Here is an 18,180-nt window from a genome sequence, read left to right as displayed (position 1 = left end):
TACAGCACATTAGACTGTGCAGTGTGGTGGTATTTAGCCCTGAGCTGGCGTGCAGACAGAGGGGCGGTGCTCAGCTCTCCACCCTTGTAATACTCCCGCTGGCTCACTTGGCTCAGTTTGCTCAGCCACTCCTCGTAGTGGGGATGGAGAAGGTAGACGAGCAGCAGCATGCTCTCACTGACAGCGGGCAAGAAATAACGATGCTAAAAACATTGTTAGGAAAGAGATGTGCCATGCGTGGAGCACCGTGGTAGTCCCACGATGAGCCGCAGACCTCCGGATCGGTGCGGCGCTGCACGCAGCGTGTCAGCAGCCTGGATCCTGACTGTTGGCACCCTGCTTACGGCTCAATCTGCCAGGGGATCGCCGCTGGCTCTGGACCCTGAGGTAATCCTGTCAGAGATAAGCAGCTCTCTTCAAGAGTATTTGATAAGGTAGACGAGGTACCTCTGTCGCATACGTTTTCAATTGAAGATATTCTGTTTGGTATGTTAGAAATGGCTTTTAAAATAGGAGGAAACCTTTTATTGAGCTCGGGTTTCACTTATTGACATGCTTCATCACTTTGACTTATTCATGTAAATGTGATTGTTTTACTAGACTGTTGCCTAAAAGGTACTTGAATCAAGTGCGTTATACAAGTGTTTTTAACCTCTTAATTCTCTGAAGTTTAGTTCATGTACCGGTACTTGGGGGAGATTAAAGTCTCCATGTCTAACTGACCTCTCAGTAAAGTCTGATGGCTGTGAAAGACTACATATCCCATAGTGCATTTCTTTTGGAGAAAAAAAAACCTTGACAAAAAGATGTGTAGCCTATGTATTGTCAATAAAAAAAACTACCAATAAGGCCATTGGAAAGACATACAGGTTTTGGCAGAGGGTGTTTATACAACACAGGCCTGTGGGATGACAGATGAATATTTAAGCGATAAATTAAAAGGGTTGAACTTTGTCATTTAAGTTCATTTAAAAGAGGAATTTTCCTTTTGTCAATGTGTTTTCAGCAGTGATGGGCAACTTTGTTCACAGAAAGGGCCACACTAATTTACTTCTCGCTGTCAGAGGGTCAAGTTGAAGGATACTTTTAGATGGATTTATAATTCAACCAAACGAAGGAACACAAAGCTTTTATCAGCATCTGTTGTTCATATTGTAAACTCCAGTGCAACTATTAGTGCTTGATGTTATGGGCTTATGACAACTTTAAGTTATTTTTCCAATGTAATTAACAGCGTATTTACAGTTTATTTAAGGATATTGTTCTTTATTTTTTTTCAAACATACATAGTAGTGTTGTTATACTCAAAATCAGTCTTGGTCTTAAGACCGGTCCTGAGGCCACTTTATGAGGTCTTGTCTCGGCCTCAGACTGGATGGATTCCTGATTTTAAATGAAGACTGGTCAAGACCACCACTGATGCTCCATTCTAAAAGATTTGTAGTTTGTAGTTTGTTTTTAATCTCCTGGTTTCCAGCCACAACCATGATTTTTGATGATTTTTCACTGACATTGATGGTCTTGGTCTTGGTCTCAGTACCTAAATGTCTTGGTCTCGGCGTGTGGTCACCATTGTCAATTATGTCTCAAATTGAACTCAACATATACCCGTGATCAAACATTATTAAGGACATATTTCTGGTTTTCATGACAGATTTCGTCATGTTTTCTTCATGTTTGTGATTAATTGATGTGGAAAAAGTGACCTAAGAGCCACCAGTTGTCCACCCCTGGTTTGAAGGATTACAAGCACATTAAAAGCTAAACATAACTAACACTACTGTGTTTTCTCTAATGTCTACACAATTACAGGACATGTGACCATTAACTTGCATATTAAATCCTTGTAGCCATATTTTAACTGCGAAAAGAGTGATTCAAGCAGACCAATCCCTTTTTTCAAAAGGCATGACAACTATTTGTTTCTCAGAGTGTTCTGGGATTCCTATCATTTATTTCCTTCAGTGTGGATAGGACAGCACTATTTTAATCTAGCATGGCTATCCACAGCAACACAGTTGTAAGAGCAGTGTAATCCTTTTATGTATGTACTCATAACTTAGCTCTATAAAACTTTTTTTTAAAAGCCCTCTGGCATGTTCCAGGGTCTCTAATGGGACAATGGGACTTTTTTTTCTTCTGTCTTCTGTCATCTCCTCGATTTTTATTTCCATCCCGCCTTTACCACGTCTGTAATTAAATCTGTGCCTGTTGTTGTCTGAACATGAAGCCTACCACATACATATGAAGGTCTGTGAGTGAGAAATCCTCATTAAAAAAAACATTAACATGGTTAATTTCAAACCACAATGTGACAACAGCTGTTGTCATGTTCCTGGTTGGTTCATTTTTGATATATTTAAATGTATTAAACAGCAGAACTATAACTAATACCTATGAGTAGTCAGGGAAGCCCCAAGGGTTTCTCTCCCTTATGGGTGGTCCATATATAAACATCTGGATTCACAACCTACAGCAGCTACAACTAATAAAAAATACCTTTTTTTATTGGCTCACAGCAGGAATATGAACGAGGGGATTTTCCTAATTCTGTTCATATGAGAAACAAAGTTACCCGACTAAAAAAAACTGAAACACTTTTCAGCAGCAGACATACATTTAAAATCATCTCTTATTGTTTTATTGTCTTCTGTTAGTTGATTTTGAAATCTTTATTAACAATTTCAGGTATTTCTTGAGAAGTACGGCTACCTCAGTCACGAAAACCATATCCATGATGCAGCTGAGATGCAGTCTGCTATCAGGTAGGTGTCAAAACATTTGTTTGATGGTAGTAAAATAAATCATGTTCCTTTACAGAGGTCACCAAGTTATTCTTATATTCACAGTAAGTGATTGCTTTCACAAGTTTAGTACCCACCCCCAGAAATAGACACAAAAACTAAATACATCCAACATTATGAAATATCATAAATCCTCCATTATAAAAAATACATAAAATAACTAAGTTATTATACATGTATATCATTTTGACACTATTATCTTACATCTGCTCCTGTAGATGAAGGGTTGCCATACATGGTTAAATTTGTCCTTCGGCAAAGAAAGTCTTTTCTTTCCTAGTTCCTAGTGTAGTGTATAAATACAAAATTATGTTTTATATCTAAATAAAAATGATTTGGTTTTAGTCTGTTATGAGTTTTCATCCCAGGTAAAGGCTCTTTGCGGGACAAACACCCTGAGGGTGAACGTCAGTGCAGAGTAATAAAACACACCCTCACCTCTGCTGAACCTTGCCTGAACCATCAAGGAATTTGAAAGACCTCGCCCTCTGATACTGACTGTACTGTAACACAAACTAAGTGAAGAGCCTTGCTTGGACTAAGTGTTAGGTAGACTCAACATGTTTTGAAGAAAAGTCATTATTTAGACAAACTTGGTTGAGTCAACTATGTGTTCAATGACGAACAAAAGAACAAGTCATATACACTATGCACATTGTTTAAACTGTCCATATTAAAATGGTAGATTTTTGATTCAATGAGCCATCTCTATTGTGCTGAAAGGCACAAGAGTGCATTAAATGAATTATATATATGTATATATATATATATATATATATATATATATATATATATTTCTTTTTATTCAGCAGCATTATGAGGAGAACAATACGGAATATCTGTCACTCCACTTCTCAGACTATCAGTTAGTTTGATGTTCCTACTGTTTTTTTGTTTTTTTTTATTGTTGGCCGCTTGTAAAAGCCAACTGCCTGCTCAGGAAGAGATCATATTGTGAACATTTCCCTCTCTCTGCAGCGACTTCCAGTGGTTGTCCCGGCTTCCTGTCTCAGGTACCCTTGACAGCGCCACCCTCAGGCAGATGGCAGAGCCCCGCTGTGGGGTTTCAGATCAGGGCAGCCAGCAGATCTGGGCTCAGAGAGTGAACATCATATTCACTGGAAAGGCTGCCGCTGGTAGGCAACGCAGGAGGCGCTCTGCTGTGAAAGGTATCTAAGTGGATATGCCCATTTATCTTACGTATGTGTGTGTAGGTTAGTGTGTCATTTCTGGAGTGGTCACAGAGTGGCTACAGTGATTTATAGATTATATTTGTAAAGCGCCTTTCAAAGGACCTAAGGACACTCCACATGGTGGAAGGACCAAATAAAGAACTGGGAGGGTCCCACTTAGTAAACTCTAAACGGAGCTGAGGTGTGTAATTAAAGCTGCTGGAGTGTCTGATGCTGCACATGCTCAGTCTGGATGATTCCTGCTTTTAGCTGAAATTACACAAGTCCATGTCTATTATACTTAATCCTTACTGGGTGAAAACATCAGTACCTGGTAGCATGGTTAGCATTTATTTGAGAATCATTTATGACAAAAGAGAGCCCTCAAACAGTCTGATCGTTTTCTCCGCTTGTTAATTTATATCGAGATGTTTGAGCATCCCACAAAATATGGCTCATGCAGCTGAGACTAGAGTTTAGAGTTTCTCCTTGGGCCTTCTGTGTCCCAACAAATACTGCAGTTTAAAGCAGCACTGTCTTCCGAATCAGAAATGCTTTATTAATCCCAGGGGGAAATTCGGTTGTTTCTGTTTCTCGTTGTTACATGGCCGGTCTCTGTGGCATCCCGGTCGGCCCAGACAGTGTGGAATCCGTTCAGGGAGACGTTGTAGGGAACAGCCTGATGCAGCCACATCTCAGTGAAGCATCAGACTGCACTCCTTAGTCTTACTCTGATTCTTCCCACAAATGTCCCATAGCTTGTTTTTTTAATCATTTTTTTCTGCTGAAAATGCAGCTTTCAAGCATTTACTGGTTAATAAATCACAGCAATTTGAACTTGCTAAATACTGCAGGATTTAAAGTGTTTAACAGTGGTTAAGAGTGCAGCTGTGCACTGCCAAATGTCTTGCAGACTGCCTGAGGTAATTGTGCTCAGGGTCCTTCCCTTTTAGATTAGGGTTATTTACAGAAAATCCTCGAGAATTACAATGAGGTGCATTTCTTCACTTTTACAAACATGAAAGCAGCTCTGAAATGTTCTTAAACTTTGATGGATTTGTTTTGTTGCCAATGTGTCCAATTAACTGAAGTTGCTACATTTTTTAGGTTTTTTTCTGTTGATCTTTTCTGTGTAAAAATGATATCTTAAAATTTCTCATCAGATAAATGAGTTTTTGTCAAATTAGGGGCCCATAAATAAGTTTTCAGTTTTTTCCATGGATCTGGATAGGCCACCATTTAAACTCTTTTATGTTTCTATATAGATGTGTGTTTTCATCTCTTGTTGTTGCTGTCTCTGTTTGGCTATTTGTCTCTTCTGAATGAGCGTAAGCAGCAGCGGCAGCGGCAGCAGCAGCAGCAGCTCGGTGCCTCAAGCCTCGCGTTGAGTGAAGCCCCTGCATTCCTCCGTGTCACTGACGAGGTTGGCTAATGTTCAGGGAATGCAGCGGTGGCTGATGTTTGCCGCTGCCTCTTCAAGTCAGTACCTGACATCTTCCCCCTGGTAAACACATCCACAACTGACTGACTGGATTACGTTGTTTGTCTGGATGGCTGGCTGTCTCAATGGCCTGATATCTTGCCAGCTAAATGAGTGGATATCTTGCTGAGTGATTGACTGTTTAGACGGATTACAGATATGTTGATGATGAAAACAAAGGTAGTCGCAGACATGACTCATATGACAGGTAGCTGTATTATTACACAGAGAGCTGCTTTAATGCCAAACTCTGACACAATAGCATAGGTTAATTGAGAATAGGTTTTGGCTTTCATTGATAAAATAGTTTTCTTTGTCATACAGAAGCAGTTATTTGTCCGCCTGTGTGCTAAAGAATACTACATGTAAGAATTATACAGACCAACAGATATTACTCAGCCTGTACAAACTGTTTCCATCAGGTGAACTTTGAATAACAGCCCATACAAGGAGATAGTGGTGACACTTACTGTAACAATAAGGTACACACATTTTGCATGTAGTTACTGGAAAATAAACGAGGTACTAACTACCATGCTCCACGTCATCCTCTATTAAAGAGAGAATGACTAGTTTTTGATCCACTAGATGTCGCCCTAGATCACCAGCATTAAACCAAAACAAACTGCAACAAAGCTGTTTGGCGACACCTCCACTATTCCGAAGCCTCCGCCCTCCTCCAGAGGCACACCTCCAACCCAATCTTCTCGTGTTAGCACAAAGGAGTTATAAATTAAAAGGCACCATAATTATGCGCCATTAAGTGTAAGCGCTGGACAAAATGTTTCTTTGCTGGAGTTGCCTGTGTCCTGCACTGTTGGGTTAGAAGGCTAACGTTATCACATTTTGGTTAACTCATAGCTTTATTTTGCACATAAATTGAAACAGATTGGCAGTGATCTAAACACTGAACATCTAAATAAGCAGTGAGTAGACTATGTTTTTGTTCTTAAAACAGCTTAATACACAAGACTGTCCCATCCATGTAAACCTGATGTGAACAAGGCCTGACAACAGTACAGCCAGCGAGACTCGGCTTGTTATCCATTGTAGACAGTGAGTCTCCAAGAGACGGGCCATATACTTGATTTCCGATATAATTATGTGTGACATTAGCCATTAGCTACTCTACAACATGTGACAAGGATTTACTCATCTATAAGTTACTTCCTCATGCCCCAATAACCCTGAAACATTTTTGTTCCATATTGAGCTGTTAACGAATGGTTAGCTAGGAAACACTTCTTCATTTCTGTACCTTTCTGTAAAGTGTTACTGCAATAGAATTTCTGGATGGTGATGCTTATGACCCCTGATTTCAGTCATAGATAGACAGTAGGCAATCCCCAGCTTCAGCATTTCGGACTAAAACAATCGCCAACTTTTGGCCACTTTATTAAAATTTGTGGTTTTGAGTTAAAAGTTACCCAACAAAAGTGTGAAGGATTCAAAGATATTTTGTACACACATCCACGTCACCTTCTGGATTTCATCTGGTTGTCCCTGAAACCTTAAGCTCTTTACAGCATGAGGCTGAATTTGTTATTTTCAGCTCAACACGACTACATTCTTTCTGAACAATTAAGACACACCTATTCTTATAGCTTTTTATGACTCATTACCTTTAAAATTCATGTTTAGTGCTAATTAGCACACATTCCTGTGCTTACATGCCACACTTGAATGGTGAACATCCATTTATTTCTTCCTGAAGATGTTAGCATAACTTCAGTAGTTAAAGTGAATCTTAGTACATTGTAAATGAACATGATACGTCATTTGACTTTTTCTTTTATGTGTCTGTCATATTTTGGTTTGTAATACTCCACTTAGATAAACTATCAGTGATGTTGTTCATATCTGTGCATCCACACCTGTAGCTAACGACTTATTCTGTGATGTTATTACAGCTGATAGCCAAGCTATCCATGACTTTAACTCAACACTTTGCTCTTGAGGTGTTTGTCATTGACAGCGAACTTGGTCTGTTGAGTCGAGCCTGCAGGCGACAGCAACGTGAAGATGACTCAGCCTGTCAGCTATAGCTGGATGATATTTAGTTTGGTGTGAACATGGCTGACTTTGAGCTTCCTGAAAACAGACCTTGACTTGTGTTGGATATTTACAGAGCGTACATTCCTCTCTCTCTCTCTCTCTCTGTGTGTGTGTGTGTGTGTGTGTGTGTGTGTGTGTGTGTGTGTGTGTGTGTGTGTGTGTGTGTGTGTGTGTGTGTGTGTGTGTGTGTGTGTGTGTGTGTAAATAAATGGATCATTGCTCTAACCAGGAAACTGTTTACCACTTAAGTGCCATTTTCATAAATGTGAATTCAACATCATTTGAACAGAATGCACAGAGCTGCCATTTTCTCAATGACGAACAAACTGCTTTACTAGTTGATTTACTTATTTACCGAAATGAACATGAAGGGGAATCTTCTGATAATTCACCATGTTCATACCAGGTTGTAAGCCTTATACTGTATGCCGGGAGCCTTATAATTAACATTTGACAATTTCCAATAAATGTGCAACTGAAAACACAATTGGCAGTGAAAATCTGTCCACCTATTTTGAAGTGTCAAACTCATCAAATGAGCTTTGGGGATTTTTCCATCAGCCTCAGCCAGCGTCTTTGGTTAGCTTTAATAAGCAAACATTAGCATGCAGATTTAAAGGTTAGAATTGTGTTGACATGCTAACCGAAGCATTGAGCCGCCAAGTAGACATCAGTAACAAAAACAAAAAAACACTCTGCACCTCTAAAACAATAACTTTGACTATCAGAGGATCTCAGTCTCTCCATAATGTCTGTGATAATCTACCCTCCTTACACTGCTGCTATGAGGGCATCATGCTAATTGTTTCCATAAGGGAAGTCGGGGAATGTCTTGTGTATCTGACTTCCTGGCTTCACTGCTCTCCTTAGGGAACTCTTACTCTGCGGCAGTCTGGGAAGGAGAGAAGGCGCCTGAGCTGTGCAGAACAGATCAACACAAATCATGTGGCAACCAGCTTCATGTGTATTGTTTATCAGGGAGTGAAAAATGGAGCTGGGTTGGGAAAGCCTGAGAGTGTTTTCATGTTTCCAACTGACTCTCTTTGAAACCAAAAAAAAATGTTACATAAAAATCAACTTGCCATAGACATTGTTGGTTGTAAATGGCAGTGACTTTGCTATTCTGGCTGACACATTCACCATGTTTGTTTTATACTGTTTCTGAGTAAATGTAAGTTAGTTGAAGGCCTTGCTCTCATACCGTTGAAGAGTTCAAGGCTCAGTTGCTTCTATTCTTACTGTAATATGTAATATTTCTCCTAAAGTTTTATGGATCAAATTTACATAACTCTCATGTGAGCATTGCTTGAGTTGTTGAGTTGAGGTGCTTACACAAACAAGAACATGCACTTATGTCATTGCCATTCTTGTGCCTTAATGACTCCTAATATCTGTATATTTTCTTCTCTCCAGGGTACAACTGAGCTCTCATGTAGCACATACCTCTTGTTTATCTCGCTCTCATCTTTAACTTTACTCCCAGTTGGATTATTTAACTGAGCACAAAAGGCTTTAAATAAACTCACAGGTCCACATTAGAGTCCTGTTTTTGAGCAGAAGTGTGTGTAAAGCAGGCCTACATGGATACCTCCCACTCATACTCTGCCTCCATATTGGGCAAACATTTATCGCCCAGATCTCTAAATATTTTGACATCTGTGAGTGTGCTTGTGTTATCTCGCTACACTAGGGAGGTTCAAATTGAATAAAGTATGTGTTAATGTACCAGTTCCTTGTTACAACTCATTCAAAGAACATTAATGTACTCTATTGGATTTGATTGCAGTTTTCTTTCTGTGACTCAGACCCTCTAACCAATACAAGTATGAGTTAGTAAAAACACATTTAAAGGGCAGCGCTCTCATTTTGTTAGTTGTTACCCCTGCATCTTTACATGTGGTGGTTTCACTTTGTGTTAAAATCAAAACCAAATAATTTGATAAGCAAAGCATGTCATACACTGGAGTTAACAGACTATATTTGTCTATTTGATGGCAAATGTATTCACCTTTTTAAATTCAAAATTGTGTTTCATTAGAACTATTATTCGATGAGGAACATTGTGAAAGACCAGATCAGTTACAGCTGATAGACGTTTTTTTGTCTGCAAGGAAAACATTTGTTGACGTGTGTGAATGATGGTGAAATAGTGAGACTACTTTTAATTTCCCAAGACAGAAGCGGAATATGTCACTAGTTGTGAGGTGATTTGAGAATAATTACATTTTCTGTTTCACAGCATCCACTTACCGAAAGATGTTAAAATATAGGAAAAAGATGAAACATTGCTTTACTTTAAATAATGCCAAAACAAAAACGTCTCTCTTGTGCACATGGAGGTGATGGAAGGTTCGGTAGTGAACGTTGAGGATATTTGAACGTTCAGTTAGTTAACTAACCAGAGTCTGAAACACTACAGTTACAGGCGACACATTTATTAGATTGATTGATACATACACAGATCATGTTTGTGTGCACATTTAAATACATGGAGAGAAGAGATGACATTACTTACGTCTTTAAAAGAACCTGCACTAAGTATTGAACTACTTGTGATTCTCTCCATCCAGTTGAAATCATGTTGCTTTGCCTAGTTTCTAAACTACAATATTAGCATTAAGTTAAGCGGTGCTGGATTTTTCTGGAATTAAAAAAAGATAAATAGAACCAAGTGTATAAACTCTTGTTTATATCCGTTCACGAGCTCTGTACTGTGAACATTCAGAGCGTCCAGAGAGCCCAGCTGCCTCTCCCTAAACCTTCATATTATCTAATGACTCTTTCCTGTCTGCTTGACATGAGTGTGTGCTGGCTGCTAGAAGATTGTTGTGTTTGCTCTACTTGAAAATCACAAACAAAACAGCTGAACACGGGATAACAAGCCATTCATAAAACAGACACACAACATGTATATGCATAGACTGCCAAGTGGCTTCGTATATGTAAACTGTTTGGTTTCTGAAACCTGATAAAAAAATACCTGAAAAGGCAAAAAGATAAATATCAGAAGCATTACTTTAAAAACTTGCACACATAGAGATAAAAAAGTTAGAATAAACAAGATTATGTATCTATTTGGAGGAACGTTTGGATTAGGTTTTTAGTTTTTAGGAATGAAGTTTTCCTGATATAAACTAAAACTATTACATCATGATCACCTGTGCATTATGATGCAATCCAACATCATCTTTCTGTGTACTTGTGTGTTCTCCAGCAGAGAAGTGGTACAAACGTCATCTGACCTACCAGATAGTCAACTGGCCTGGCCACCTGTCTGCGTCCTCTGTGCAGCTGGCAATACGCACTGCCTTCCAGCTGTGGAGCAATGTATCAGGTCTGGTGTTCCAGGAGGCCCCAGATGGTCCTGCAGACATCCGGCTGGCTTTTTATGAGGGAGACCACAACGATGGGACCAGCAACGCCTTTGATGGACCAGGTCAGGGACCTGTAAACAATTACTTAAGTCATCACTGATCTGTTCCTGAAATAACCCTGAAACTAAAACTGTCACTGTGAATAAACATATATTATTTAATTTAAATACTCATCTACACGCACTCTATAATGTATCATTTCATCATCCTTCTGCACCACTCACCACTGCACTATTATCTTATTTAGTTTTGTACATATTAGTCTTTACTTACTTGTTTATATTTTTAGTTTCTTTTCATTATTCAAGGTTTACATTTGTACAAAGAGAGCACAGTCAGAAGTTAAACAGAAGTCAAATTCCTTGTGTGTTAAACATACCTGGCCAATAAAGCTGATTCTGACTCTGATTCATGTACATGAGGATTGTTTCATTTCCTGCCTTTGATTCCAATTTCCTGAGCAGCTACAGCTTAACGACTGCTATCGTTCATTTTTACACAGTAAACTGATTGAACGAATTAATTGAAGAAATGCGTTTAGATAATGAGGTATAAGCAGTTAGTACAGATAATTGAAAACAAAAACACAGTTTTTCCTCCTGCTATATATGAATTTATATGAATAAATTGACTTTTGATAGTCTAACTACATTGATCTTGTGTGTTTTTACTAAGAAGGATCTTGGGTGCTGTTTTTCTACTAAGTAGGGTTAAGCTTAAATGAAGTACTTTACATCGTTGTTTCTTTACCCTTCTACCTCCTGTTATGACTGGTGACACTCTGTTTTCCCTGCTCTTTGACTTTTAGGAGGAACTCTGGCTCACGCCTTTCTGCCTCGCCGGGGAGAAGCCCACTTTGACATGGCCGAGCGATGGACACTAAACGGACATAAGGGACACAACCTGTTCATAGTGACCGCCCATGAGATTGGACACACTCTGGGACTGGAGCACTCACCTGTGCGTCACGCTCTGATGTCGCCGTACTACAGGAAGCTGGGACGCAGCCTGGTGCTGAGCTGGGATGACATCATTGCCGTGCAGCAGCTGTACGGTGAGATACAGCTGCTTTTTATTGTGACCTTTTTTTTTTTAAATCCCTGTAGAATAGATTTGTTGAGTTTTTATGTCTTATCTGGATTTGAACATTTTGAAGATGGAAAATTAACCTCAACATCCATTAAGGTGGAACAGTTTTCTGTGAGAAAATAAAGTGTGTGGTCCCAAAGTCAGGAGAAGTGTTAAACATAGCACCTTCCTGGGACACACACAGATATGTTTACTACATTCTCCTCCAGTTTAAAGCCTGAAAGGTTGAGGAAAAAAAGCTCTTTAGTGTACAGATGACAAATGTCCCACTGTCTGGCCTCAGGGTGGCTCAGCTAAAGATTGTGAATTAGTTAACTGTTCAGAATGACCTGTTATTAAAACCCTCAGAGTCCATTACATGAATTACTGACTTGTTATATCTTTGAGGAAACACAGAAGTGGAGGGATTTTTTTTTTCTTCTATGCTACCTATTAAATCTGGAGTTGTGGCACTGAGCTGTGAAAAGGCTGGAGAGGCCGCTCTGGAGGCCACCAGCTGCAAACACAGAAGGAGAAGAAGTAGAACAGCGAAGTGTGTTGAGATTTCTCACAAGTCTACAAAAACATCATTTGACAGAAAAAAAAACATCATTACCGTTTAAAAAAAAAAAAGTTGCTGCAGACTTTTTTTTTTTGCCTGTTTGTCTAAGTTCATTAGAATTTGCAACACGACCAGATGTTTTGTGGAAAAGAGTCCGTTCTATCAGGTACAGGTCTGGGGCCTCTCAGCTGCTGGGAGAAGAAGGATTAGACTGAGGGCAGCTGAGGTGTCGTGAGCATCAACATAATTCTGCCCCCGAATACACACACACACACACACACACACACACACACACACACACACACACACACACACAGTGTTTAACTGGGTGTTTTGTTGTGGTAGATTACAGTGCGGGAGCATAACATACTTCTTTTGTAAATGACAGATATAACAGTTTCTATTTACTGAGAGTGCGTTGTCCCTCTCGGCATGTGTGAGGCAGGTTTGCACACGTGCAGATATCTTTCTTGCTTGTGTATTTTTCACAAGTTTGCATAACTTCAACCTAACTCAGCTTCTGCTCCTACAGAATGCAGTGATACTATATAATGCTCAGTGTGCTGCGCTTTGACCCTGAAATAAGCTCTTAAAAACAGCTGCAGTGAAACTTTCTGCAGGAATGTTTGCATGGCTGCAGGTTAGTCTCACAATCATTTGGTTAATTCAACTCTGAACTTGAGATTCAGCTCAGCTGAAGCTTGAAGGCTTATTCCTCCTTCACTGTTTAACATCTGAGGAGTCCCACCTGCTCAGCCTCTGGAGATCTGACCTCAGCTTCCTAAAATGGTATGTCAGCCTGTTTTCCTCAGGGACCTTCTTTTCCACAGAGGAAACATTAAGTTGCCCACCACTTAGACACAAAGTTGAACTTAATAACCACACCACTTGATGTTACTTTGATTATCATGGGACTGGAATAATACTGTCATTAAATGAATAGACAAATAATAGTGATAATAAAAACTGAAACAAAGCTTTGGGGTCTAGTTGGGATTGATTTTTAACTAAAAGCTGAACCCAGGAAGGTTTGCCACCAAATAACTTGTCTTGTTTCACTAAAAGTTTTTTCAGGATTCTTCAGTAACTGTTCAGGTGGAGTTCATCACAGTGCTGCAGGATTATTTCATGTCTGCTTATCAACCAGCTTTCTCCCCCTATGGCATTACACTCAGCAGCTGCTCTCACATAAATGTCAAGCAGCTTCAGAGACAGACATGGACAAGAACCGTAACTGACAGCTCTGCTGGCGCTGTGAAAACTACATCTGCTTAGAGATATGAGCTTTAGGCAGTCTGTGGGTATCTGTGAGTGTGTGTGAGAGCATTGTGATTTGATAAGAGGAAGATATAAGGCAGCCTAAAAATGACAGTCAGTCATCCTGAGCCTAAATATAAGTTAAAGGTAAAACCCTTTAAATACGTTTAAAAATTCCTACATTCATAAATATTACTTTAGTTTTATAAGCAAAGTGCACTGAAAATGCTCAACATTCTTATCTTAAACACACTCACACAACACATGCTCACAGACCCACAGTGGGCCTTATTTGGCAGCTGTCCACATGTTATCCTCTGTGGTGTGTGTATCTCTTTTTCCTGCTGCTTCCTCCCGTTCTTGGGTGTTCAGATTTTTATCCTCCTCCTACACAAATGTTTGTTCAGCTCGTTACAAACAAGAAAAATGGCTGTAAACACAGCCAAAACATTCTCATTTACTCTTTATGTGTTAGTGTGTTGCAGTTTCCTTTATTTATTCAGCAATGATTTCATTTTTGTCCTTTTTATTATTTTGTCTAATGTGGCGGGAGTCAGTTTGTCTGGTCACGCCAAAAAAAAAGGAAAAAAAAGTTGATGGACTTTAGAGGTTGGTTTAGGTTCTAGTGGGCCCTCTATCAGGACTCCATTGTTTATTTCCTTCCCAGTAAAATTACAGCCATCTGTATACATCTACCTGACCACATCCTGTAAAGAACAATTTAAATATTCACATTGACCAAGAACTGTTTTGGGAAAAACTAACACTGTTTGTCTTTCTATTTGTTCCCGTCCTGTCCAATTTGGAAACGACTTACACTGCCTTTGGTGTTCATGAGAATGACACTGGACTGCTCTAGTAAAATCTCTATATTTTTCATGTACAGATGAATAGACAACAGCTGTCTCTAAGTTATAGTGACAGCAGAGGATTCTTTCTTTGGTTTATTGTCTTGTTTTTTGTTTTTTTACTTCAGGTAAGCCGTCAGGTGATCTTCCTGTGAGGCTTCCCGGCCAGGTTCTACACGCTGCTCTGCAGGAGTGGGAGTTCACAGAGCTTCACAACGGGCATCTTACCACTGGGAAGCCCCTCTATTGCCAAGGTGTCTTTGATGCCATCACTATGGGTGAGGTCCAGATAAAATATTATTGGGGGCATCCCAAACCCAACCTTTTATAACTGTAGTTACTAGAGTCACTTAAAAAGTCAGAAAAGATGTTGTTTTGGTCTAACTATGAAACCGGGCTGGAGTAAATGTTGTATATGTATTGACTGTTCTGTTTGTGTGTATCCAGACCAGAATGAGACCGTTCTGGTATTTCGGGGCAGTGTGTACTGGACAGTATCAGCTGGCGAGGGTGTAAGCGGCCCGCTGCGGCTCCGTCAGCGATGGTCTGACCTTCCTCCAGCCATTGAAGCTGCCGCCTTCTCCCCACTGGACTCCAAGTGGTATTTTTTTAAAGGTACTGACAGCTGCAGTGAGCCCATTAATGTGACTCACACTTTGTGTTTAAAGCATTCCTTAACCTATTGCTTAACTTCACACATGTGTTAAAGCCCCATTAATAGACTGTACAGTGAAATTTAAATAAGAAAGTGCTTTTTAAAGACTCTGCTTTAATTTTAAGTCCCTTCACCGTTGTGCTAAAGGTTACAGTTTTTCCTTGCTGCCAAATGCCTGACAGCGTTATCGAGATCACTGCTCTTAACAGTTTTACACATTTTGAGGTACTTTACCGAGATATTTTCTATTCTTCCTCAATGATCTTCTTCTTGTTCTTTGTCCATTGTTGTCTGTAAACTAAATGAGGCCTGAGAGTTCAAGTAGCAGTCTGCATTTCCTCCGAGTCCCTCTCTGGGACGGATACAAAACAAGTCAGCAGAGTCTGATTTCCTAGTTTTGGAAAAGCATTGCTTGTTAAATTGTGTACAGTAGGAATAATTTATGTGATGTCTTCAGAAGAGCATGGGTGATCATGTCATCGTGTCATGTGACGGTAAATAACAGATTATTTTGTGTAACTTTGACAATCAAATATCATGGGATGAAGATTTTCTTCATGTGAAAAACATCAGGAGTGTGTACTTATTTGTGCAGGAAAACGGATGTGGCGTTACTCAGGCAGTGTCCTGGACCCTGGCTTCCCCAGAAAGAACAGTGACCTGGGGCTCCCTCGCCACCCTGACTGTGCCTTCTTCTACGCTCCTCTGGGTCACATGGTCATTTTCAAGGGGTACCGCTACTCTGTGCTTAATCTTAAAACCCTGCATCAAGAGCCCTACTACCCCCGCAGGCTGACAGACTGGACTGGTGTGCCACAAGGGACCAATGGAGCTCTGACCCGTCCAGACGGACGCCTCTACCTGTTCAGAGAACAGCGCTTCTGGAAGTTTGACCCCATCAAGGTGCGAGTCACCCGGGAGGGCCAGTGGGCCAAGGATCTGAGCTGGACTGGTTGCAGCAACGCTCCCTTGAGCAACAACATTATTTGACCAGCAGAGGGAGCTGTAAGCTTTAGAAAAGTGCAACATGTCAATGTTTCCTGAAATATACAGGTGCTGTTTGAGTTCATCAGCAGTGGAATTATGGGTGTTTTTCAAATCCGTCACTACTACCCTCTCCCTACAAACTACGCCTCCTTTTGCGAGTCCAAGCGGAGGGTCCGCCATATATATCCCAAACCAATTAGCTGGGAGTGGTAGTGGGTTATAAAACCCTCCACTAGCGAGTCTGCATTGATGCTGACTTTTGGGTCACGTGCAACGGCTAATATGTCCCATGGTCATGGAGGAAGCAGCCCATGCTTTTTTTTTTCTTTATTGTGTGATCTTACATACAGACATACGTAAATCAATACATACTTTCAGACGTTCAGGGGTACAATGTAAAGCAAACGGCAAGGGACCAACCAAAGAAAAGGACTCTACAGCTCACTTCAACAAAATGTCTCCATAATAGTGTAGCTATGCTTTGGCAGCTTTACTATTCCTAACGGAGGAGTTCTTTTCTAAAAAGTGCAATTTGATTTGATTTGATTTTGATTTAGCTTTGGCCCATTTATAGTTATGGATATGGAATTTCATCAAGCTCAAAATCAACTGACAAAAAAACACACATCTTTGTCCACAATCTTCTCACCAAAATAAATGAAAAAGTGTTTCTTTCCTGAAACAAATTCTTCTTCCAGATTTCTCTTCTATAAAAAGCTGAACATCATTCCAAAAGGTTCTACTGTAAGTACATTAATAAAATAAGTGAACGATGGTTTCTTCTTCGAGTTCACAGAAATCACACAAATATTCCATGTCGAGTTTAAAAAGTAAAGTGATTAAAGTGATTTCTTTGTAGAGTATATTTGATGTTATATTTTAAATGTTAATAAAACAGAATTTATCAACAGCCAAACACACTTTATGCCAGTCGTTAACCTCTTTAACCTCTCCAAGTTGTGCAGACCATTAAATCTTTAGCCAAAGTTGGACAACGTAAACAACTTCTTAGGTAGAGCAGCAAGAGCAGGATTTTTCGACTTCACCAACAAATATCTCACATTCATAGTTTTCTATAACAGCAGTGTTTCTTTCAGGCCCCCCCCTGAAAGAAACAGCCCCCCCCCCCCCGTGGTAGTGCATCAAAGATCGTAGCATGTTGCTGGCAACTGAAATGTAAACACAAACTCTTCATAAGAAGGTTAAAGACCTTGGTCATTAAAGACCAGACTAATAAAATCCCACGCTCCATCCAAGCCGTGCATAGCAGTGATTTATTTTTATAAAGGATGTCTTCATTATTTCATATGTAGCAGCTGGTTCATTAAAAGTCATGTTTGTAGATCAGTTTGTGAACATTTGAAAGTTGTGCAGGGACTTGTTTCAGCTTCATAATTACCGTACATTTCAACAAAAACTGTATTCCGCCTAACGAGTTAAATACATGTGTGGAGAAAGAGTTCCAGATGTTATGTTTTGCCTACATGAGTTAATTAACCAGTTCATCTTAAAAAAGATTGTTCAGTGTTTACATCCAAGCCACCATCCCTCTTGGCGTTACACATAATGTATTTTTTCAGGTAATGACGCCTGTTCTTTCAGATAAAGTTAAATCATGTTTGATCTAATTTCTTGGAGACTGCAGCAGGCATTTCTAGTGCTAGAGACAAATACACAGCTCTTTGATAATGCTCACTCACAGCACCATTAACTTTAAGTTTGCTCAGAGATATTTCGTGGTTTCTTTTTTCTAAATAAAAATAAAATGTGGGTACTTTTACCCCTGTTCAAGCCATTTCCTTCGGCACTTACACAAAGTTCCGCTGTAGGTGCTCGGGTGTTCAGATCCATCGACGCGGGGTCCTGCGCCTGCTAGAGGCTTCAAACAACAGCTTCCCTCAGCTCATTATCGAGTACA

General features: G+C 39.9%; 1 protein-coding gene across 1 annotated transcript; it reads left to right on the top strand.

Annotated features, from left to right (window-relative positions):
• The first annotated feature begins 32 nt into the window (after positions 1–32).
• mmp28 (matrix metallopeptidase 28) lies at positions 33–17,249 on the top strand. Its single transcript, XM_079353918.1, has 8 exons — positions 33–387; positions 2,689–2,765; positions 3,783–3,973; positions 10,726–10,947; positions 11,694–11,939; positions 14,749–14,898; positions 15,068–15,235; positions 15,871–17,249. Exons 1-8 carry the CDS (start codon positions 262–264, stop codon positions 16,263–16,265), a joined length of 1,575 nt encoding a protein of 524 aa, XP_079210044.1. The 5' UTR covers positions 33–261; the 3' UTR covers positions 16,266–17,249.
• Positions 17,250–18,180: the final 931 nt, after the last annotated feature.

This window comes from Symphodus melops (genome assembly GCF_947650265.1).
Source record: "Symphodus melops genome assembly, chromosome: 10".
NCBI classification, from domain to species: domain Eukaryota; kingdom Metazoa; phylum Chordata; class Actinopteri; order Labriformes; family Labridae; genus Symphodus; species Symphodus melops.
This window is presented reverse-complemented; position numbering and strand designations above follow the sequence as displayed.